At 45.5% G+C, this 23,969-nt stretch overlaps 1 protein-coding gene across 2 annotated transcripts in view; it reads right to left on the bottom strand.

The window, feature by feature from the left end:
- The window catches only part of OSBPL5 (oxysterol binding protein like 5), a 147,967-nt gene that overhangs the window by 51,965 nt on the left and 72,033 nt on the right, over positions 1 to 23,969 (bottom strand). For both annotated transcript variants that reach the window (XM_082193151.1, XM_082193152.1), the window contains exons 2-3: positions 10,000 to 10,156; positions 3,628 to 3,701 (exon numbers count right to left, since the gene is read on the bottom strand). In XM_082193151.1, the coding sequence (XP_082049277.1) occupies positions 3,628 to 3,701; positions 10,000 to 10,156 (231 nt within the window). The remainder of the gene's footprint in view (positions 1 to 3,627; positions 3,702 to 9,999; positions 10,157 to 23,969) is intronic.

Here is a 23,969-nt window from a genome sequence, read left to right as displayed (position 1 = left end):
TTGCAATCCCTTGCTGAAATGAAACACCAGCACTGAGCTTGCTGCAAGGGAGAGGCCATATCTAGGGCACCCTGCTTTACATGCAGAAGGTCCACAGTTCAATCCTTGGCCGTTCCAGTTTCAAGGATCAGCCAGCAAGTGATGGGAAATATTCTGGACAGATGGTGAATACCGAGTTGGATGGGAAAAGAGCTTGATTTGGCCTAAGGCAGCTTGCTGTGTTCTTATAAATCAAGGGTAGCCAACCTGTTGCTCTCCAGATATTGTGGACTACAACTCCCATCAGCCAATGGTGAAGGATGATTGGAGTTGTAGTCCACAGCATCTGGAGGATCAGCTGGGTACCCCTGTGGTCAATCACAGTCCACATGAAACTTCTCATTTGTTGAAGTTATTAGGTACCCCACTCTAGCAGGTTAGGTAGGGGCTGAGGTTATTATTATAATAGTCTCCTTCTTTGGAGGTCTCTAAGCAGAGGCTTGACAACCATATGTCAGGAGTGCTCTGATGGTGTTTCCTGCTTGGCAGGGGGTTGGACTTGATGGCCCTTGTGGTCTCTTCCAACTCTATGATTCTATGATTCTATGATTCTATGATTAATAATTTTCCAAGGCTGCCTACCTAGTGCCTAGTTTAAGAAGTTTAGGCTGTGAAATGCTAAACACTCTTGCCTGGGAATAGGCCCCATTGATCACAATGGGATTTGCTTCCCATGTGCTGGTTTGCTCTGTTAGGCTCCAAACAGAGACTTGGCCCCATCTTAAAATGATTAAGAAATCTCGTGCTCTTGCAGTTAATGTTTCATTACTCTAACTGCTGCTTGTTTTTAAAGAACGTAGTTTATGTTGTCCCCCCCCCCACCAGACTGAGACTTATTGAAGCGTGGCAAGTCACCTTGAAAATACTTGTTTATGAAGGTGATACAATAACTGCATATAATAGCACTTGCTTGCTTTCACACAGAGTGGCCACTTACATAGGAATATAGTTTGCTGTGACATGTGAAATGGTCAAAGTGAATCGGCTGGAAACAGATAAGCACCTTTGCCGCACAATGGCAGGCTTCCTCTACCTTGTGGCTGTTTGGTCACCTGTTTTACCAAACATGTCCTTAAATGTTTTCTGCCACATGTTCCAAAAGTCACCCTTTTGAGGATTTTGAGAAGTGGTACTAAGGCTCCCCCATATTTCCCCATGCGAATTGATGGCTTGTATGTCAATAATCTCTGTTCGGTGACACTGTGCAATGAAAGAATTCTTTTAAGCACAGCAAGATCAGAATCAGTCATCTGGTTCCCTAAACAAAGAACCAGGAAATAGTGGCAAAATGCAGAAAGCAATGCACAAAGGAATAGAAAGAACTAAAATATCCACTTAGTAGCAACAACAGCAATCTGTGTATGTACAGTTGGAGCAACAACAAGCACTGAAAAGTACAAAACCAGTCACAGGGTTCATCCAAACTTACCTTTTGCCCTGCTGTTTCTAGGCACAGGGAGGTGGAGCTTCATGCTCCGGCACCGGGGGGGGGGGAGAGCAGGTGGGGCGGGGCTAGTGTGCGTCCTGGGGGTGCGGCACGCAGCCTGCGGGGGCATGGCACCCAGTGCAGGCGGGGGGCGTGGCAGCTGCGATGGCACCACACCGGGATCACACTGCTGGGGGCGGTGCGCTCCCCCCGCACTCCTTTTCCTCCGCCACTGGGCACAGGTTTGTGCTTTAAAGATTGGAGCACTCTTTCCCCCCCTTTTTTCCCCTCTGGCTTTCCTCCGGAAAACCTCCTCTTTAACAGAACAAATGGCAATTTGTGTTTTCTGTGGATTGGCATTTGCTCCGATTCAGTGATAAAGAGCAGGCTTTCGTGAGGAAAGTATCGGGCCAAAAAAGAAAAAGAAACACTTAAGACACAGAATTTTAGTTTAAAGCATGGACCTGTGCCTAGAGTCGCAGCATAAAATGAAGTCTGGATGAGCCCAAAGTCACCTGCATTGTAGCTTGTTGTTTGTACTTGTGCTATAGCTACTGTTAACTGTGGCCAACCTTCAAAGTAGACATGACTTAAAGAAGATGACGTGCACGGGCATGCAGAGAGGCGTTCTTGCAACTGTGGAACTCCCTTCCACTTAAGAACTGTAGAGGTTCAGAAGAGCGGAACAAGAAACTTCTCTGTTTGGGCTAGTCAACAGTCAGTTTAAAGAGGTGAGGGCTCATTTTCATTTCCTTGGGTATGTTTGTTTTCGTTGGCTTGGGTCCAAGGCACTGTGGAGTAAGTCCCGTAAGTCCCAGGAAGACTTAGATTTTGTTTTTCTTGAACAGCAAAGCCACCTGGCACCTGCTTTGATGCTGCATGGGAAATTAATGTTAAAACTAAGGGGCATTCCAAAAATAATTTTCAATACAGTGTGTTAAAAGAAGGTGGGGGGGGGAGAGCAAAAGGTCTAATGGAATAGAACAATGTGGAGTCCTCATATCCCCTCCTGTCTTTTGCCTCTCCTTTTTAAAACACACACACACACACACACACACACACACACACACACACACGAGAGAGAGAGAGAGAGAGAGAGAGAGAGAGGGGATTGTGTTGTGTTTGTGGTAACAGGTATTACGGGGTGGCCCTGAAGGAGTCTTAAAATTTTAAATGTACCCCCAAACGCTTGGATTAGGGACCCCTGAAATTAGAATAGAGTGGTGCCCCACAAGACGAATGCCTCGCAAGACGGAAAACTCGCTAGACGAAAGAAAACTCAAGACGAATGCCTCGCAAGACGGAAAACTCGCAAAACGAATTTCCTATGGGCTTGCTTCGCAAGACGACAATGTCTTGCGAGTTCCTGCTGGTTTTTTCCCCTCCCCCCCCTTTTCTAAGCCGCTAAGCCGCTTATCAGCTGATCCGATCAGCAGATAAGCCGCTAAAAGCCGCTAATAGCGCTAATCCTCTAATCTGTCAATGGGCTTGCTTCGCAAGACAAAAAACCGCTAGACGAAGAGAATCACAGAACGGATTCTTTTCGTCTTGTGAGGCACCACTGTAAACTCTTTGGGAGAAGCTAAGCAGTTTTGTTTTGTGTGCTCTGTTTTACATTTGACTGTTATCACTCACTCCAAGGCCTTGCTAAGAAACAGAATATGGTACAACTGAACAGAAATGAGCTGCGAGCTGAGCGGCTTCCCAAAGTAGAGATGTATAAATGCTCTCCTGCTTGTCAAGCATCCCTCTAGCAAGTGTTAACAAACCCCAGCTCTCCACCTGAACGTGGAGCTGGGGTAGGGGATTATCTCTACAGTTGATCTGTGCTTTGGAGGCATTCCAGGCACCTCCAAAGTTCAATGTGACATCAGAACCAAGAAATGGCATTAAAAAGGCCAGCCAACATTTATAGACCTCTAATAAAAGTTCAAGAGAAGTTTACTCACAGGTTTATAGAAACAGAAAAATAATCACTGGTTATTTGAGAGGCTTTCTTCACAACAAAAATGTTTACATTTAATTTTTTTTTACCTTCACAACAAAAATGTACTACATATGCACTGAAAATACAAATATCAGATTACAGGAGGGGGGCATTTTGTTTCCCTGCTCTTCATCTGGACTCCAGTAAAAATAAGCATTCCTATAAGCCTCATTACCTTATTAATAGAGTTGGGCGTTGGAGGAATCTCATCCTTCATCATGGGCAAACTGTTTCCTTCCATATCCTTCCCTGAAACAAAATGACAAAAGTAAAACACTGAGGAGCTCTGTGGCAAACCACAACTGCTGACACAACAATCCTGAGAAAGGACTTCATTTCTAAAGGAAACAGAAATGGCCACAAACGCCCTGTCCCAAAAAGGAGCTGCTGTAGGATTAATTGCAGGAATATGTATAGTATTTTAATATGACCAAGATCCAGACCAATAGCAGGATATAGAAAAGCCATCACACAGCGAAGAATGCAATCCGAACTCCACCCACCTGGGAGTAAGCCCCGCTGAATTCAGTAGGGCTTACTTCTGAGTAGGCATAGTTAGGAGACTGTGCTGTAAGCTGCCAATATCTGTTCAAAATAGCAACAAAGGTCAAATGCAATTTCTATACAGTGGTACCTCGGGATGCGAACGGGATCCGTTCCGGAGCCCCATTCGCACCCTGAATAGAACGTAAGACACGATGGCACATCTGTGCATGCGCGGGTCGCATTTTGCCGCTTCCGCGCATGCGCATGACATCATTTTGAGCATCTGCACACGTGAGAGGAGCGAAACCTGGAAGTAACGTGTTTGCGGAGCGCAACCCGAAAGCGCGCAACCTGAAGCACATTCAACCCGAGGTATGACTGTACATGATTTGGAACATGGAATATTTTTTGCCATTCACTGATTTTTGGCCAAGGCCTAGTTCACACATGCCTTTGTGTTCATTCTCTGCACTAGCTGACTATGAGAGCAGATACCACTGAAAAGTGCGACATTTGAGACAACTGGAACAGACAGGGAAGTTCTTCCTGTGGAATTAATGTCCATTCACACATGCATTTTATCACTTAATTTGCAGTCAATTAGGGGAGGAACAGGCATGTGTGTGTAAAACTGCTCCAATCCTACGAAGACTTACTTCTGCAGCAGGAGTCACATTTTATTTACCCTTCCTTGGCATTCCTCGAAGGACATAATGCTCTCTGCCTCTCTCACTGATCTGCCCAGCTTCATGCCTAGAATAAAAATCAGCTCTGACTTTCAGGCTACCTTTATTTAAGAGGAAAGTCTAATCTGCCTTGTTTCGTGATTTGAGAGTCCTGTTATGAGAAAAGACTTTACATTCTCTGCCTTAGGCTGAGATCCTGGGCAAACACGGTTAAGTTCCACTGAGGTCAATGGAGCTACTGGCAAGCAAATATTAGGATTAGGGCTACCCTCGCACTGCCATACTCATACATGTCTTGATTCTAGGTATTTGTACAATGATGTTTACATGGGTGAACTATTATTGAATGAATTTCTCATCCTTGCCTTGCATATTCATTTTGCTGAGAGAGAACATATGGCCCAGGCTGCCAATTAATTTTAATAGGAATCACAAGTCTGATTCATGGCTCACAGATATGCAGATTTACTCCTTTGACAGTTTAAAATAAGTCACACCGTGCCCTGATTATTGAGTCACACCTTAAGAAGAGAAAGTACTGACATCTCACACATACACACAAATTCTTCCCCCAGCTTTGTGAATCAGTTCTCCCACAACACTTGACATTTCAACAATATTTTCCCTGTGCCTTTTCATTTTCCCTACAGACACTCTAATCCAAAACACATTTACCTGGGAAGTAAGTCCAAAATTTTTCATATAGGATTTACAGTCAAGGGTGTATGCACTGGACTGCAGCCTAAACATCACTTAGCAGCACATGTCTTAATACCTTTGTGGATCTGCATTTAACCTAAAGGTTATACAATTGCCATGTGCTCTGTATTGATTGCACTGGCTTTGGTTATGCTTCCAGTTTAAATGCTTCTGTAGCTCCCTTAAAACTCACCCTTTGTTATCTCAGAAGAAAAGGAATGCCTGCTTAAACAAACACAAAAGAAAATGGTTTCCATTTTCCTTAACATTGCTGTGGCTTAGAAAAACAAACGGCAAATTAAGCCCAAGAATCCACCACAAAATCACACCTGTACCACATGTGCTGATATGCAACACAGAAAAGGGAAAACCCAAGCTACCTGGAACAAGGCAAAACAGAAGCTCTCAATAGTTGCCTTCAGAGCCCCAGTTCATCCTGACTAGAATTTAAAGGGGCAGCTACAACAGGTGTGTGCAAATATGCTTGACAGACTTTCCAGAGAACCACAGCTCTCAAACCACTTGGTTTTCACATAGAGGGGACATTTTGGGACTTCATTAAAATCACAGATGTGTCCCAGTGTTCTCCTGTGTGATAATACATTACCAGTGCTACGTCAATAGCAGCCATATCTTTTACTTGCTGTCGGTCACTGAATTTTCTCCTTCGTTTTGCTTCTTGCTTAATGCTTGATCTTTTTATTATGTTTTTAGACATGTTGTTAGCAGTCCAGAGTAGCTGGGGAAACCCAGCCAGATGGGTGGGGTATAAATAAAAAAAGCACTATTATTAAATACAGTCATACCTTGGAAGTCAAATGGAATCCATTCCAAAGGTCTGTTCGACTTCCAAAATGTTTGGAAACCAAAGTGCGGCATCTGATTGGCTGCAGGAAGCTCATGCAGCCAATCGGAAGCTGCAGAACCCGTGTCAGATGTTCAGGTTCCAAAATAACGTTCGAAAACCGGAACACTCACTTCTGGGTTTCAATCGTTCAGGAGCCAATTTGTTCGGGAGTCAATTTATTCGGAAGCCAAGGTGTTTGAGATCCAAAATACAACTGTAATAATAATATTATTAATTTATTTATTTATTGGGTCAGTTTAATTCTTCGCTGCTAAGCAATAATCTTGGCTGATCACTGGTGAAGCATTATTTTCCTTAGATTGTTGGTTTACATTTGCTTTATTTTCACAAAATGAATTGGTTGTCTCCCCGCTCCCAATATTCTACTAGCTATAATACCTAGAACAACTAAGGGAGGGGGATCAGAAAGAGGATACGGAACCCATGATTATCAGTGAATCTAATATTCAGTTTTAAAGTGCAAGCCTAATCATGTCTACTCAGAAGTAAATCCCACTGAAGCCAATGTGGCTTACTACCAGATAAGTGGAGTGAGGATTGGAGCCTCACTACCTTTTACTCCCTCAATACAGACTTATGGCTACAGACTTACAGTGGTGCCTCGCAAGACGAAAAGAATCCGTTCTGTGATTCTCTTCGTCTAGCGGTTTTTTCGTCTTGTGAAGCAAGCCCATTGACGGATTAGTGGCTTAGAAAAAGGGGGGGGGGACCAGCAGGAACTCGCAAGACATTTTCGTCTTGCGAAGCAAGCCCATAGGAAATTCGTTTTGCGAAGCACCTCCAAAATGGAAAACTCTTTCGTCTAGCGAGTTTTCCGTCTTGCAAGGCATTCGTCTTGCGGGGCACCACTGTATTCTGGAAGGAAGGCTGACCCAGTAGGTTAAGTGCGAGAATGAAGAAGAAGAAGAAGAAGAGTTTGGATTTGATATCCCGCCTTTCACTCCCCTTCAGGAGTCTCAAAGCGGCTAACATTCTCCCTTCCCTTCCTCCCCCACAACAAACACTCTGTGAGGTGAGTGGGGCTGAGAGACTTCACAGAAGTGTGACTGGCCCAAGGTCACCCAGCAGCTGCATGTGGAGGAGCGGAGACTCGAACCCGGTTTCCCAGATTATATGACTACCGCTCTTAACCACTACACCAATAAAACTGCTGCAAGAAATGAAGATGGAATGGAATAAAAGAGCATAACCTTCAGCACCACATCTCTGTGCCAGACTAACCAATGCCTGTTGACTTTATGTGTATCATATAACTAAGAAGCAAACAGAACTTATGCCAGAGGAAAAAAGGAAGGCAACTATACTTGCTTGCTATGGTGTGGATGAGCTTGCATCAAAGAAAGTATTGCCCATACTTTCCAGTGTATTTCTTTGTTGCTTTCCTTACTGCAAAAAGTCCAGTTTGGGGTGGGGAGTGAGTTTGTTGGGCAAAACCTTCCAATCAACTTTTATAGTGCAACTTGAATTTGCGGGCATGTGACTGAATTCCACCCCAAAATAACGAAAGTCTGGAAAGGCCCTGCGTGAGATACGTGATACTGCTCCTTCAATGAAATGTGTTGCCTTTTAAGGATTTATACGTTTTGCTTTGACACTATCCTGCTGCTGCTTACTATATATTTGAGACTGCTGTCACTTTATTGTTTATTTTTTATGCTTTTAAGTTCATACAGTGCAACACTTTGCACCGTCTTCTCTCAGAAAAGCAGTAGATCAATCATCGCTTTAATAGCAAATGCAGCTGGGTTGAGCCCTTATTGGTTTGGAAATGAAACAGGATCACTGAGAAAATAAGACAGCAGCTTCAAAAGACCCTGAAGACTCCCTAAGTACATAGCAGTATGTAAGTTTGTAAACTAAAATAAAAGGGTTTTTTTTAATGGGCTGCCAATGAAGGGCTTGTGAGTTTCTAAAATGTGTGGAATGTTTAGGCAATCAGTTGGCAGGTGAGGAAACTGAAGTTGCAGAGAGGAGAAAGAAATTGTTCTGCTCATGTCTCTTAACAGTATAAAGTATAGTTAATACCCTGGAATGAGAGGTGGGAGGGGGATATGTGTGGTGATTTTTATTTTTTTTTAAAAAACACCCTTCACTATTAAATAATGTTTTAGGAAGGAAAGAAAGATGCACCCATATTCTACAGAACTCTCCTGCACATACTGCTTGCATTCTAACGCTACCTAGCTATAAAATGTTCAGCAGGAGTAGAGGCCAGGATGAAAACTGAGTTGATGTAGCACAGTGGGGGAAGACCTTGTTTGGGAATACGAGAAGATAAAAAGTGTCAATTGCCTTCTCCACTACCCCTTCCCCAAGCTAAACAGCACTGTAAGGTTTCTGTTCCAGACTGGCTGAAAGTCCTGGACAACAGGAGGGGTGTGTGGGTGTGTAGATTCAGCGAAACTCTGTGTATCTGGCATACTTTTTAAAAACTGAATTTTACAATGATAACAAAACATGTATCCCAAATATAAAATAGCTAAACACACACACACACACACACACACACACTATTCTGAGCTAATATGATACAATATTCTGAACTAAACCCAGAAAATACATGAAATCAGTTACAGTGAGCCTATTGTGGACTGTCAATAACATCATTATTAGGGACATGGTACTAAACTTTGATGCTTTTCTTTCCCTTCTCATAGAACGCAAATACCTTGAAAAGGAATAAAATTGTGCCACGCTGCCAGAAGTGAATTATTTCTACCCTAGCTCCACATCACCTTGAGAAATTGCTTGCCAGTTTCTCAACTAATGTTATCTCCCACATCTTTGGGTACCAGGAGTCAATAGCTACTCCTTACCAAGCCACTAACACACTGGCTGCTGATTCACCAAGAGCTTATCAGATCCCTACTTTCAGATCTCCTGCCCTAGAAATACTGTAAATTCAAAAGAGCAAAGTGCAGAGAGGGTTGCACAGTATATTTTCAAAATATTATTATTATTTATACCCTACCCATCTGGCTAGGCTCATTATGTTAAAAAACCAATTCCAAAACTCCTGAACTCTGTGGTACGCCACCAAATAGGAAGATAACTTTTGAAGAACCCAACACCCCCTCCAACACATTGGAGAGGATCTAAGGCTGTTATATAGAGACATCACCTTGCCAACAAAAGGTCCGTATAGTAAAAGCTACGGTTTTCCCAGTAGTGATGTATGGAAGTGAGAGCTGGACCATAAAGAAGGCTGATCGCCGAAGAATTGATGCTTTTGAATTATGGTGCTGGAGGAGACTCTTGAGAATCCCATGGACTGTAAGAAGAGCAAACCTCTCCATTCTTAAGGAAGTCAGCCCTGAGTGCTCACTGGAAGGACAGATCCTGAAGCTGAGGTTCCAATACTTTGGCCACCTCATGAGAAGAGAAGACTCCCTGGAAAAGACCCTGATGTTGGGAAAGATGAGGACGAGATGGTTGGATAGTGTTCTTGAAGCTACCAGTATGAGTTTGACCAAACTGCAGGAGAAAGTGGAAGACAGGAGTGCCTGGCGTGCTCTGGTCCATGGGGTCACGAAGAGTCGGACACGACTAAATGACTAAACAACAACAACAACAAAGGCTGTTATAAGATAGTTTCCATGGAGTAAGATATGGTTTGTGAAAGGACTTTAATGAAATTGATTTGAAAGAAGTTTTCTCCCAAAGTTAAGTTCCATTGTCCATCATCAACCCAAAAAGGATCTCTGGGGTGGGTCTTCTGAGGGGTGTGTATTCTGGCACCATTTTGTCTGGGGGGGGGGGGAAAGCACTGCATACAGCATGTTATAAAACCCACAGAGCAAACACTGACCTGGGCTGATTGGGTAGATCTCATTATCGGTCCCAAAAAACAGGTTCCGGGTCAGCTTGTGAGGATCTATTTTCTGAGGAGTGGATGAGGCAGGGCAGAGCGAGAACCTGCGCCGAAGAAAATTCTCTTCCTTCATGGCATGAGCAGTAGGGGTTTTCTGAAAGGAACAGACCAAAATAACAACAGCGTCAAGTCACAGAATATTTAAACAGTACACTCAGATTAAAAAAGTAAAAGGCAATTTTTTGCTATTTTGAATCTGCCTATTCTTAAACTGTGTACTGGTTATCCATCCCCCGCCCCCCATCACACACAAACACCAATTTTACATGTGATTGCTGGAAGCTTGCTAGCTCTGGCAAGTGGGGGGAAAACTTAAAATGTTATTTTTCTAAATTGTGCTGGTGTAATATTTAGTCTTCAATACAGTCGTACCTTGGTTTTCAAATTTAATCCATTCTGGGAGTTGGTTTGACTCTCAGAACAGTTCAAAAACCAATTGGAAGCTGTGCCAGGTGTTCAGCTTCCAAAAATCATTTGAAAACTGGAACAATCACTTACGGGTTTCGATAGTTTGGGAACCAAAACGTTCAAGTTTAAAGGTGTTCGGCTTCCGAGATTCCATTGTAATGCATTCTGAAATTACTTTTGGTCAGGCTTTGCTAAATGAAAATATATTATCTGAACAATATCTGATATCCACCTCAGGGGGTAGTAAAGGATACCTGGTGTCCTCCCTCTCCCCACCTTTCAGTTAAATAAAAATCTTGCTGAAATTTAAATGTTTTTGTTTGCAGCTCAGCCTCAGGGCTGACGGTCAGGGCTCTGCAGCCCAAGGCCCCCAAAATGAACACGCAGACAGCGCCAGAGGGTGGCCCAGCATCAAGCAGGCCCAGTGTCATATCCTCGGCTCACATAGGAGTTTCAGAACATAGGAAGCTATAAAGCTAGCAATTCTGATCACACCTCTAAAACAGATGGGGATTTGCCATCATTCCAGGATCCCCAACACCTGCCATATTCAGTCTTCAAACCGATGCCACAATCAAGAGAGAGCTAGTTGCCCCAGAGAAATTCCACCCACACAAGTAACTCATTGCCTAACTAAAGTTATTATCCATAGAACACAGCAGATAATGACATAGCTAGCATGTTTATGCTTACAAAAAGGTAGTACCAGGGATGTTTCGGTCACATGTAAGACCTCGGTTAGTGTGGCTAACTAGAGAAACCACAACATAAGCCCAAGAGTAATATGGTAAGGACACAGCACACCTTATGAAAGGAAAAATGTGTTTTTCATCAGAAGGCAGTCTTTTTCTCTCTCTCTTTTTTTTGAAAGGTGCATTTTATTGGGGGTGGGGGTTATTACAAACAAACATTACATAAAGCAACAAAAAATTTGATGCAAACAAAGCAAAACCAACCCAAAGCAGGCCGAGAATTATAACCTCTGCAGGCCGACTTGTAACACTTGACTCTCCCACTCATATCATGCCAAGTGCCAGCTGGGGAATGTGGCATCGCTTTAGCCACAATGTTTGCAACCAGGCTCAAATTCTTAAAAGCCCCTTTTGGCAGCCGTTGTTCACAAACAGCTTATTGGTCCAACTAGCATGCGCCTGAATTAGCAGAGAGAGGCCTGGCAGAGCTATTCTTTCCTCTTCTGTACTGCCAAAAGCAATACCTATTGAAACAGAGCTATTACCACAGTGTTTAGCATCTCATAGTCGGCCGGGATAAGTGCACTTCACATATGCATGAGATAAGCAAACAAGCATGGAATCAGCTATGCAGCATTAGTCTCAATCAGGGCACTATTCTTTGAAAATAGCAAGCTGCCGGTCCTTACAATTGGTGGAATGGATGCAACTTCCAGTGGAAACGCCATGGGGCTTCCTAGTGATGAGTGAACTGCCCATCTCACTGCTTCTATAGGGCATGAAGTCAAAGTCACAGCAAATAACTATTTGGGACAACACACAGGTCTTGCATGGTACTCCTTGCCATTCAGGTGTTGGCTGCCTCCCACTTGCCACTTCCAAACCCTGGAACCAGCACTGGGAAAAGAAAAGCTACACCTCAGAGAAACCCTTTAAAAACAATAGGCAATAATGGCTAATTATTCCAGGCTGCAGAGAAGTCGGAGGACAAGGTCTGCCTGTGCTCTTGTTTCCCAGTCTATTCGGCACCATTTCCAGCTGCATTGATGGCACGTTCTACTCTTATAGATTAAAAAGTAACAAAAAGGGACGATGCTGAACATGAGGTTAGTTTACCAAAGAAGAGGGAAGGGGTGATGTTTCAGCATGGATCATGTGTGCCCCAAGAGTAAATTCACGCACATGAGGAAGGAGTAAGTTACAGAGCTGAGTTGCCTGGCTGGGTTGTATTAGAGAGAACAAGAAGAATCAACCACTCTGATCTCAAAGGCACATGCTGCTGCGACAAGGTTAGTATGTGACAAATGAGGGGCACTGTTTGCAGAAAATTACCCATTTGAGGGGAGAGACTACTGATACACAGCTCTGTCTTCTAAGTAATCTGTCTTCATTCTGACGGACAACTTCAGATGTTCAACAGCCACCTCTCTCATATGTTCCACGTTTGTGGAAATCACACACTGAGGTACAAAGTGACTGTCTGCTCTTTAAAACCATCAGTACAGACCTGCCTTTCTCAAATTTTGGATCCCTAGCTGTTGTTGGACTACAACTCCCATCTTCCCTGACCACTGACCTGCTAGCTGTGGATGATGGGAGCTGTAGTCCAACAACATCTGGGGGCCTAAGTTTGAGAAAGGCTGGTACAGAGACTCCATGGATGTTCTTTCCCCAACTCTAACCCGACAACAGTCTCCTCCCCTACTGCTGGAGACCGGCAAGGAAGACCACAACTGTGAAAAATGCATGCGCCCCATCTCAAGCTTATTAAGATCACTTAAGAAGGCTTGCATCAGAATCCATCCATTTGTATGGCAAACTTAAACAAGGAGTTTTTTTCTGAGGTGACCCTATCATTATGCAATTCCTTCCCCAAAGAGGCCCATCTGATCTTCCCCATGTAAACCACAGGGAAAGCTTCTGCTGTTTTAAAAATACAGTGGTACCTCGGGTTACATACGCTTCAGGTTACATACGCTCTAGGTTACAGACTCTGCTAACCCAGAAATAGTGCTTCAGGTTAAGAACTTTGCTGCAGGATAAGAACAGAAATCGGGCTCTGGCGGTGCGGCAGCAACAGGAAGCCCCATTAGCTAAAGTGGTGCTTCAGGTTAAGAACAGTTTCAGGTTAAGAACGGACCTCCGGAACGAATTAAGTACTTAACCTGAGTGTCAGGGGTTGATTAGCTGCTTGTGCTTAAAATTGTGCCCCCTCAGAGTTTGTGCGGCCCCACAAACCTCTGTGTGTGACAGAGCTCCTCAGACATGTCTGCTCTAGTCACTAGTAGAGTCTGACAGTGGCTGCTTGCGGAAGCGCTTCCAGCAAAGAAGCTCCTTAACGGAAACGCGTCTCCTGGACTCACGACGTGACAGTTTCCGGCGAAGTATGGGTCTCCCTGCAGTTGCTTCTGACACCTCCCCGCTATTTTCGCTGGACGTGTCTCTCACCCCTTTCTCTCCCCTGCTGTTTCCTGCCTGGGCTGCTGCGTCTCTCTCAGCATTACTGAGATCCTCCTCCAGAGACCCCTCGCTCCCCCTACTGGTCCCTGCTTTGGCTGCTGACTCTCTCCCAGTCTCTGGGAGCCCTACCAACTCCCTTTCCCCTGATGTCAGTTCCCTGACATCCACCTCCCCTCCAGGGCCCCCTTCCCCCCCGCCCCTACTCTCTCCTCTGGGCGGTGAGGAGCTGAAACCCCGAAAAGAATCCTCTTCATCTTCAGACGTCTCAAACATTTCCCTCCATCGGTCTTCGTTCCGGCTCGCTGAATCCTCCTCCGCCTCGGAATCAGAGAACCCCTCCAACTCTTCTTCTTCGTCGGTGGTGGCGAAGTATTCCCTCCGGAACCTCGCCACTGGCTGAGGTTTACGAGGGAATCTCTGATGAAAAGTTTCTATCAAAACCTCGTCATCTACATCCTCTGCCCTGACCCAGGTGTTTTCCGACTCCGGCTCCCCTTCCCACATTACCAAATACTCTACTTGATCTCCCTTCCACCTGGAATCGAGAATCTCCGCTACATGGTAGCTGTGTTCTTTTTCCTCCATAGCTGGTCCCCTATTGACCCTCCCTTCTCTGTCCCCTTTATACGGTGACAGCAACGACCTGTGGAACACTGGGTGCAGCTTCATGTGGTTCGGTAACCGGAGTCTGAAAGCCACTGGGTTGACGTGCTGCGTGACTTCAAATGGGCCCAGCCTCTTGGGTCTTAACTTCTTACAACCTCCTTTGAATGGTAACCCTTGGGTGGACAGCCACACCTGGTCCCCCACCCTAATGCTTTTCCCTTCCCTTCTGGTTTTGTCTGCCTGCCTCTTATATTCCTCCTTCGCCCTGTTTAAATTAAGTTGGAGCTGGCGATGGATCGCTTCCATTTCTTCAACGAACTGTTCTGCGGCTGGAACGCTCCAGTTCTCCCCTTCCCCCCCTGGGAAGGCTCGGGGATGACACCCGTGATTAGCCAAAAAGGGGCTCATCCCCGTGGACACGTTCTCTGCATTGTTGTAGGCAAATTCTGCCAACGCCAGCTTCTCCACCCAATCATTCTCTCTGTCATTCACATAACACCTCAAATATTGCTGGAGGACACCATTAGCTCTCTCCGCCTGCCCGTTGGTTTCTGGATGACGGGCAGTTGAGAAATTCACCTCTACATGCAATAAGCTCATGAGCTTCCTCCAGAACCTGGAAGTAAATTGTTTCCCTCGGTCCGAAACCACCCTCAAGGGGGCGCCATGCAGCCTAAACACATTTTCCACAAACAATTTAGCGGTTTCTTCCGCTGTGACCGCATGTGAGCAGGCTATAAAGTGGGCCATCTTGGTTAACAGGTCTACCACAACCATGATGGCTGTTTTCCCTCTGGACCTGGGCAGATCAGTCATGAAATCTATTGCCACTGCCTCCCATGGCCTTTCCGGTGTGGGTAGTGGTTCTAATAAACCTGCCGGTGCCCGCCTCTCCCCCTTGGCTCGTTGGCATTGGTCACACCCTCTCACATACTCCCGCACATCTTCCCTGACCTTGGGCCACCAGAATTCCCTGGTAACCAGCCACATGGTTTTGTGTTGCCCAAAATGCCCTGCTGTGGGGCTATCGTGCAGTTGCTTGAGTACCTTTTCCCTCAATTCCCCTTCAGGTATATATAACGCTCCCTTGTAGTACAACGCCCCGTTTCTCTCCTCAAAACCCCCAGGTTTGTCTCCCTCCCTCCTGAGACCCCTGAGTTTGTCCTGGGCGTATTCATCCTGCACCGTTCCCTCTACCAGTTCCCTTTGCCCCACCAATGCCGCCCCACACACCCAGCGGTCCTCGGGAATGACATGGGTCTCTTCGGGTGCACCCTCCCCCTCCAAATATTCAGGTTTGCGTGAGAGAGCGTCCGCCCTAACGTTCTCTGGGCCTGGCACGTAACAAATCTCAAAGTTAAATTTGGAGAACTCCTGGGCCCATCTCAACTGCCGTTGGTTGAGCACTCGCGCAGTTCTCCAATACTCTAGATTCTTATGGTCCGTGCACACTTGAACCTTATGTTGTGCACCAATTAGCAGGTGCCTCCATCTCCGGAAGGCCTCATGAATCGCAAGAAGTTCCCGGTCGTACACCGTGTAGTTCCTCTCGGATTTGTTCAGCTTTCGCGAAAAGAAGGCACACGGTCGCCACTCTGACTCCTCCTTCCCCGGCTGCAGAAGAAGCACCGCCCCTATGGCTCTGTCAGAAGCGTCTGTTTCGACCCTCAGCTTTTTTTGTAAATCCACATGTAGAAGTTGTTCATCAGAGGCGAAGGCCCTTTTCAGTTCCTCAAACGCTCACTCCGCCTCCCCCGTCCAAACAAACTTCTTTTTACTGCTGAGACAGTCCGTGATGGGCGCCGTCAGGTGGGCGAAGTTTCGGATGAACTTACGATAAAAGTTTCCAAACCCTAGGAACCTCTGCACATCCTTCTTGGTTTTGGGTGTTTTCCATTCCAGTACCGCTTGAACCTTGCCGGGGTCCATGGCCAACCCCTTGTCTGACAAGCGGTACCCCAGGAATTCCACCTCCTTGGTATGAAACTGACACTTCTCCAGTTTCACCCACAGCCTGTTGGCTTGCAGCCTGCTCAACACTTCTCTGACGTCTTTCACATGTTGCTCCTCATTCTCCGAATACACCAACACGTCATCTAAGAAGGCCACGCAATTCTTGTAGAGCAAAGGCCCCAGTACGTGGTTCATGAAGGCTTGAAAACACGCGGAGCCTGTTTGTAATCCAAAAGGCATAACGAGGTATTCAAATGCCCCCAAAGGGGTAAACATGGTGGTCTTCCATTCATCCCCTTTCCTTATACGTATCAGGTTGTACGCCCCCCTTAGGTCCAGCTTTGTAAAAATCTTTCCTTTCCGCACCCTGGTCAAAATATCATCAATCCTGGGCATAGGAAAAGCCGCCGGCTCTGTCACTGCATTTAACCGCCTGAAATCACATACAAGTCTCGGCTTGTCCGTGTTTTTTTTATCCACAAAAAACACTGGGCTACCCCCCGCTGCCTTGGACTCTCTGATGAAGCCTCTCTTCAGGTTCTTGTCAATGAACGCTCGCAACTCCTGCATTTCCCTGTCTGACATGGCATACAACTTGCCTACAGGAAGCTGTGCTCCAGGGAGTAAATTGATCTGGCAATCAAAGGGCCTATGCGGGGGTAGTTGGTCAGCTTCCTTCTCGCTGAACACGTCGCTGAGATCAGCATACTGTGGTGGCACCTTCCCCTTCCCCATTACTTCAGTCCCTGCCAGGGTGGCTTGGGCCCCTGCTGACCCCTTTTCCCCCCTGCAGTGTTCTAAGCAATGTGCTGAACCGAAGGAAACCACTCTTTGATGCCAGCCCACCAGCGGATCATGTAGGGCTAGCCAGCTCATTCCCAAAATAATGGGAGCGCCTCCCAAGGTGGCCACATTAAACGCTATCAGTTCTGTGTGCCTTGCCACCCTCATTATCATTGGGACGGTCTGCAAGCTGACTCCTCCTCCCAACAGTTCCCTGCCATCGATCGTGGTCACCTGCAGGGGGTTGCTTAAAGGGATAGTCTGTATCTGGTGTTCAGCAGCAAACTCCTTGCTCATAAAATTGCAGGAGCTGCCTGAGTCCAACAGCGCCTTTATTTTTAGGGGGTGTCCATTTTGCAGCTCTAGCGACACTTCAATCACTAGAGCAGGTCGAGGAGCTTCTGGCACGGGCACTTTTACTGCTCTTTGGCCTGGCTGCAGTGCCCTGACGGTGGCAACCAGGCGTTGGCTTTTACCTGCTCCGTTTCTCCCTGCTCTCCCCCCTCAACCGCTCCCACCATCCCTTGCCATTCCTTCCTCTGGGGGCAGACTCTGGCAAAGTGGCCTGGCTGTTGGCAGAGATAGCATTTCCGGGCTCCTTTTCCCTCCTTCTTCGCCCCCTCACTGGGCTTTGAAACTGCGCGCGCGCGGGCTGTTCCGATTTCCATCGGCTCTGCCGGCGGGAAAGCTGGCTCAGGAATGTCTGGAATGCGTAACTCCTTCCAACGTTCCCCTCTCCCTTCCCGCCTCTCCAAGGCTCTTGCCTCCTGGCGCGCTCCAATGGTCAGCGCAGATTTGGTCAGCTGATCCATAGACACCGCCCTGGGGCTCCGGGACAGCTCGTCTTTCACAGCCGAAGAAAGACCTTCTTCAAATAGCATCTGAATGGGGGCTGCCGATAAATCCCACCCCAATCTGTGAATCAGCATGGTAAATTCAGTCCAGTACTCACGGACAGATCTGCTTCCCTGCTTGCAAGCCATTAGCTGTCTGCGCACCACCCCTTCCTCAATATCGCTGGAAAACATGATATCCATTGCACGAAAGAACTTCATAGTGTCCTTTAGGATATCATTGTGCGTTGCCATCAGGGGTCGAACCCAGTCCCGCGCCCCCTTCTCAAGATGCCCAATTACGAAAGCAACTCGCGATTCCTCATCAGGGAACTCATCAAACTGCACATTCAGGGCATATTGCATCTCTGTCCTAAAGGCATGGTAATCCTTGGGGTCCCCCCCAAACTTCTGCACCAATCCTGGTACCTTTCTGGGGAACTGAGTGGTTCTCCCCTTTTTGTCTGCATCCTGAGCCCTTCTCTCCTCGAGCCTCGCCGTCTGCAGCGCAAGTTGGACCTCCAGAGCTTGATACCTTTCTTCCAAGCTTGGACCAGCTCCAACCCCTGCCTCTCCGGTTCCGGCTGGGTCGCTCATGATGGCTTTCTCCTGCACAGGCAGCGTACAAAGACTGTCAGACTGCTGTCAGGGGTTGATTAGCTGCTTGTGCTTAAAATTGTGCCCCCTCAGAGTTTGTGCGGCCCAAAAACCTCTGTGTGTGACAGAGCTCCTCAGACATGTCTGCTCTAGTCATTAGTAGAGTCTGACAGTGGCTGCTTGCGGAAGCGCTTCCAGCAAAGAAGCTCCTTAACGGAAACGCGTCTACTGGACTCACGACGTGACAGTTTCCGGCGAAGTATGGGTCTCCCTGCAGTTGCTTCTGACACCTCCCCGCTATTTTCGCTGGACGTGTCTCTCACCCCTTTCTCTCCCCTGCTGTTTCCTGCCTGGGCTGCTGCGTCTCTCTCAGCATTACTGAGATCCTCCTCCAGAGACCCCTCGCTCCCCCTACTGGTCCCTGCTTTGGCTGCTGACTCTCTCCCAGTCTCTGGGAGCCCTACCAACTCCCTTTCCCCTGATGTCAGTTCCCTGACACTGAGGTACCACTGTAATGTTTTTAAATGTTCAGAAGTTGCTGATAGTTTATCATTCTTAGAAACTGCGATCCTCATGAACTTGAAAAAACCAACAACAAAGTTTCAACATGCGGAAAGGCAGGACACATCTTGAATTATAAACATAGGGTGGGGGGGGGGAGAGAGAATTGCTCTGAGTTGGCAACACAAGGAACTCCTATATGTACTGTATGTAAGTGGGTTACATTATTTCTGATGGTTGAAGTATTTATCTTTCCCCCTGCTTTAAGTGCTTTATTGTATTTACTGCTGGTGTTAAATTGTGTTTAAAAGGGTTAAAGCTACTGCCTTTTAAACATTTGTTGTTAACTGTCTAGGGCTTGTCATAAAAGAACCAACAGGGTACAAATGGTATAAATGAACAAATAACACTCAACAGGAACAGGCTTGTGTGTTTGTTTTGGTCCAGGTGTGCTAATGCAATGAGACAAAGAAATAGCAAAATGTATTTTCTCCAGGCAGTTAATGGTACCGAATAAGAGCAGTAAGGCAGATAGCTGACAGAATAAAATGTGTTGCTCCATGGCAAAGCATCTGCTTCGTGTGCAGAAGGTCCAAATCCCTGACATCTCCCAACTGGAGAACCACTACCAGTCCGCGTAGGCCATAATAGTGGACCAATAGTCTGACTCAGTACAAGGTAGCTTCCTATGTTCACATTCCCCAGGCAGCTTACAACAAAATGGAGAATGGGATGGGCTCAGATGTAAGAAAATGATGGGGAAGACAGCAAAGTTCTTTAAACAAGTGCAATGTTTTTGACAAGGGAAGATGCATTGCTAAGCTACACTTGAAGATTTGTTTCCTAAAATACAGATTCCATCTTCCAGACACAAAATACGAGAAACGCACCTTTAAATCACAACCAAAGAACAATGAAAAAGAGAGTGTTTAGATAAGTTTCAGCATCTAGAGGGGGGAAAATCTTTAATAAATCTTTCATGGTGGTGATCTGGCAAAATAAGCTTTCACAATGTTATAGTAACAGAATCACAAAAGACAGAACAATCACACAACTTCTTTGCTTTATCTGCTTGCAAATACAGACCCTTATAGCATCCAAGACAAGAAATGGCAGATAAATCAAACCAGACTTGCTGAACTATTCCAAAAAGCTGGCATTAAATTCAAAATGCTCTAGACGTGGCAGATCTGCTGGAGCGATCACTGGATTTGCAAACTGATGCTGCTGAGCTAAACAGACATTGCATTTTAAAAGGAAAAGAGTACCCTACCATGATGTAAACCTACTTTGGCATGCCTCACAGGGCCTATCTACGCCATCTTCAGGTGTTAACAGTATAAGTCAGAGATGGGAGGGAGGGGCATGCGGGGATGAGCACCCCAATTCCATCCCACCACCACCATTCCAAAGGGAGACCTTGTGAAGCCAAGAGCCCTCTGAACTTGTGGAGCCCCCTCACCCTCACTGCTGAACTTGGGGAATATCAGAATGGCAAGGGGGAGATGGAGACAAGGAATGACCCCACTGAGCAGGAAGAGTGTAATGTGTGGTGGCAGAGGGCTTAAAGACACCAATGAAAGGAAAATGCTTGGATCCAGCTGATTCTCCAGTAAGTGGAAGTCTGGGGAAGGTGATCTGAATTTTCAGAGGGGAAAGGGGACCTGGGAGCACCTCAATCTATGAATGGACCTTTGCCCGTTAATCTGCTGTTACAGCTTCTTATTGAGTTCACAGCCAGAATCACTGCTAGTCTGGGAAGCTGCTGCTTTTTAATTTTTTAAAAAAATAATGACAATAGAATTTACTAGGGTGGTTTACATGGAACTAAATATAATTAAAATAAAATAAAATGCAAAACAGATATGAGATGAATGCAATCAAAACTAGAATTAAAAGGTGCTGCCACAACTGTTCCTGCTATCTATCTATCTATCTATCTATCTATCATCTATCTATCATGCAAAATTGTTCTGGGAATTGCATTAGGTTCCTTGATGACATTACTGAAGACATAGCCAACTCTATAAGGTAAAAGAATAATAGTCAACTGAACACAATGAAGTGGCTTTAATTGAAAACTATTTATGTGCGGCAGTACTCTAGAAGAGAACTGTAAGGATCAATAATACTGGAAAGAAATATGTATCAGGAGTGGGCAACTTGTGGTCCTCCAAATGTTTTTGGACTCCAGCCCCCATCATCCCTAGCTGGTATGGCCAATACTTAGGGATGACAGAACCTAGAGTCCAAAAACATTTGAAGGGCCACAGGTTCCCCATCCCTGTTATAGAGCATTTACTACCAACACTATCAAAAGAATTGATCCTCCTCAAATGGAGGAACCTGGGTTTATCTCTTTCCAGTATTTTTCAAGAGCATTGTTTCCTTTTGAGCCAATACATTTCTTTTACCAGTGCTTTGCTTTGAAATTTCTGCAGTTTCACATTAGAAGATTAGATCACGTCTACCTTGAGAGAAAATATTGGGTGGATATTCATAGAAATTAACTTGGCTTTACATTTATTTCTTTCATTTCCTCTGACCTTTTAGCATTTAAACTGATTGATGCGCAGAAGGCAATTAGTATGACAAAGAACAGTCAATTTGCCATTGCACAGGGGAACTCTTGTCTTGATAAAGGTAATTTATTAGCCTTTCTCTTGATACGGAATGATATCGTACTTCAGTTTCTTCTTTGATTAGATCAGGGGGAACTAAAGTGGCGTCCTCCACGTGCTGCAAGGCTGTGGACATTAACTCAAGAATGTTAATGTGCACATGGGGCACAGAGTTTTTTTCCTCCTCAGGTGTGCTTCTGAGCACATTTGTCCACACCTGACCACTTTCAATGGAACTCTGTCTCACTGCGTTCTGTCCACATAGTGGGCAGTTCTTGATACATTGTGCATTGTTGTCGCCTTCCCACAATTAGTACTTCCACTGAGTTTTGGAAACCTGAGATTCCAAAATCTCATTGTGTACCGCCCCACAATGTGCACACCCCACCACCTTGCAATGACAGTTTCTGATAATGCCCTGTCACAAAGCACTCCCATGCAAAGCCTGGCCTGCACCTGACTCCCCTGTAAACAACAATATTTTTTAAGGAAAGACTGTCACAATCTAGCAGTACAGTGGTACCCCTGGTTACGAACTTAATTCGTTCCGGAGGTCCGGTCTTAACCTGAAACTGTTCTTAACCTGAGGTACCACTTTAGCTAATGGGGCCTCCCACTGCTGCCGCACCACTGCCTCACGATTTCTGTTCTCATCCTGAGGTAAAGTTCTTAACCTGAGGTACTACTTCCGGGTTAGCGGAGTCTGTAACCCAAGGTGTTTGTAACCCAAGGTACCACTGTATTGGGTTAGTGCTTCCATTAAAATCAATAGCTACAGGCCATAAAATGCTTGCGTCACTTATGCATTGATAGCAGTCAAGGACATTGTTGGCTACAAGGTGACATAAATGATACAGAGGTACTGAGGAAATAGGCCTGCAAGTACACAAGATTTCATAAACAATTATAATGTTCCATTATAACTCTGGGCAACTTTTTAAAAAAGTTAATCGCATTTTGACCTTGGCCATGTCATGAACGGGTGTGATCATTGCACTTGGCAATTACTATTAGTTTAAAGTGTCTAGAGCAGCTATGACACCCAATATTTATCAGCAATCTCTTGGCCTTCTCTTGGGATGGAATAATTTAGTGCCTTTCCAGTGCTGATTAACAATATTAATTAGTTCTGGGGTTGCTAGCAAGCTACATAAACTCCTGGCTTGTTGACCTGCCAACAATTTTCTGGCAACTAATATGCAGAGTGATTATAAGTGGCCTCTTGAAGACGGTCCCCTGACAGACAGCAAACAACCTCCTTAACGATGAGAAGCGGGAATAAACAGTATCTGTCGTTCTAAAGGCAACCATTCCTAGAGCATTTAACTGAGAAGAAAAATGTGTCTCAGGCAAAGGGACAGTGCAAACAGACCCACACACAAAGGGCTCACCCACACTTCAATTTCTCCTGTGATTTCTTCCATTTGTCCCCTGATTTCTAGGCATGGGTCTAAGAGCGGGGTTTTTTTGTCCCACTACTTATGAACCCACTGTTTACTGCTGAACTGGATCAAACATAAATCTGCAGAAAAACCAATTGGCATTTGTTCCAATTCAGCAGTAAACAGCGGGTTTTCCAGGTGACAGCAGCAGAGAAACCTATCAGACCTGTGCCTAGAAATCATGGGGCAAAGTGTAGAGGAGCCCTGAGAGACAGTCCTTGCCCAATGTCTGAAAAACCCTCAATCTTCATATTGCTCTGATATCTATACAGCTGCACATAGTGTTCAACAGTGACTGCATATTCCATTTTCATGAAGTTTCCTTAACTGTTAATTTCCACATAATATCTGAGCTTTCATACCATGTAAAAGCCACTGGAACTATAGTGGAATATAGCACAAGTTTAGCACTCATTTCCATATTATTTGCAAGCGAGTCCCCCCCCCCCTCCAGAAGCAAATAGCACAGAAACGAGCACTAAATGTGCCCTATATTCCACCATAGTTCCAGTAGTGGCTTTCACGTGGTATGAAAGCTCAAATATAACATGGAACTTAACAGTTAGGACAAAAATAAGGAAAGAATAATCTGCCATGTGAATGCAACCACTGTCATTGACTGGTGGGTTTTCGGCTTCAAGTCTTCATAACTCATAAATCCACACACTGGGACCACGCCTAATTTCAAATTAAGTGCTGTCTACTAAGCTTTAGAATGGTTGAGAAGAGACAGGAAGCTCACCAGTCTCATAAGGGTGAAAGTCATTGTAGAAACCAAGCTTCAATTGCTCTTAGCAACAACCCTGGACCTGAAATCTTATAAACGGGGCCACATTCCAGAGAACACACGGCAGGAAAACCAATGTGGTGTAGTGGAAAGTCCAGTGCTCAATTGAGCAATGAATCTAACTGGGTGAGTTCCCACGAGTGAAAGGAAAATATGAAGAAGAGCTGCGGAAGGGACATGGAAGAGATTTGAAGGCCACGGATATAAGATCACCAGGTTAATGT

Source organism: Podarcis vaucheri, assembly GCF_965113315.1.
Source record: "Podarcis vaucheri genome assembly, chromosome: 1".
NCBI classification, from domain to species: Eukaryota; Metazoa; Chordata; class Lepidosauria; order Squamata; family Lacertidae; genus Podarcis; species Podarcis vaucheri.
Note: the sequence above shows the minus strand (reverse complement) of the source record. Positions and strands in the feature narration are given on the sequence as shown.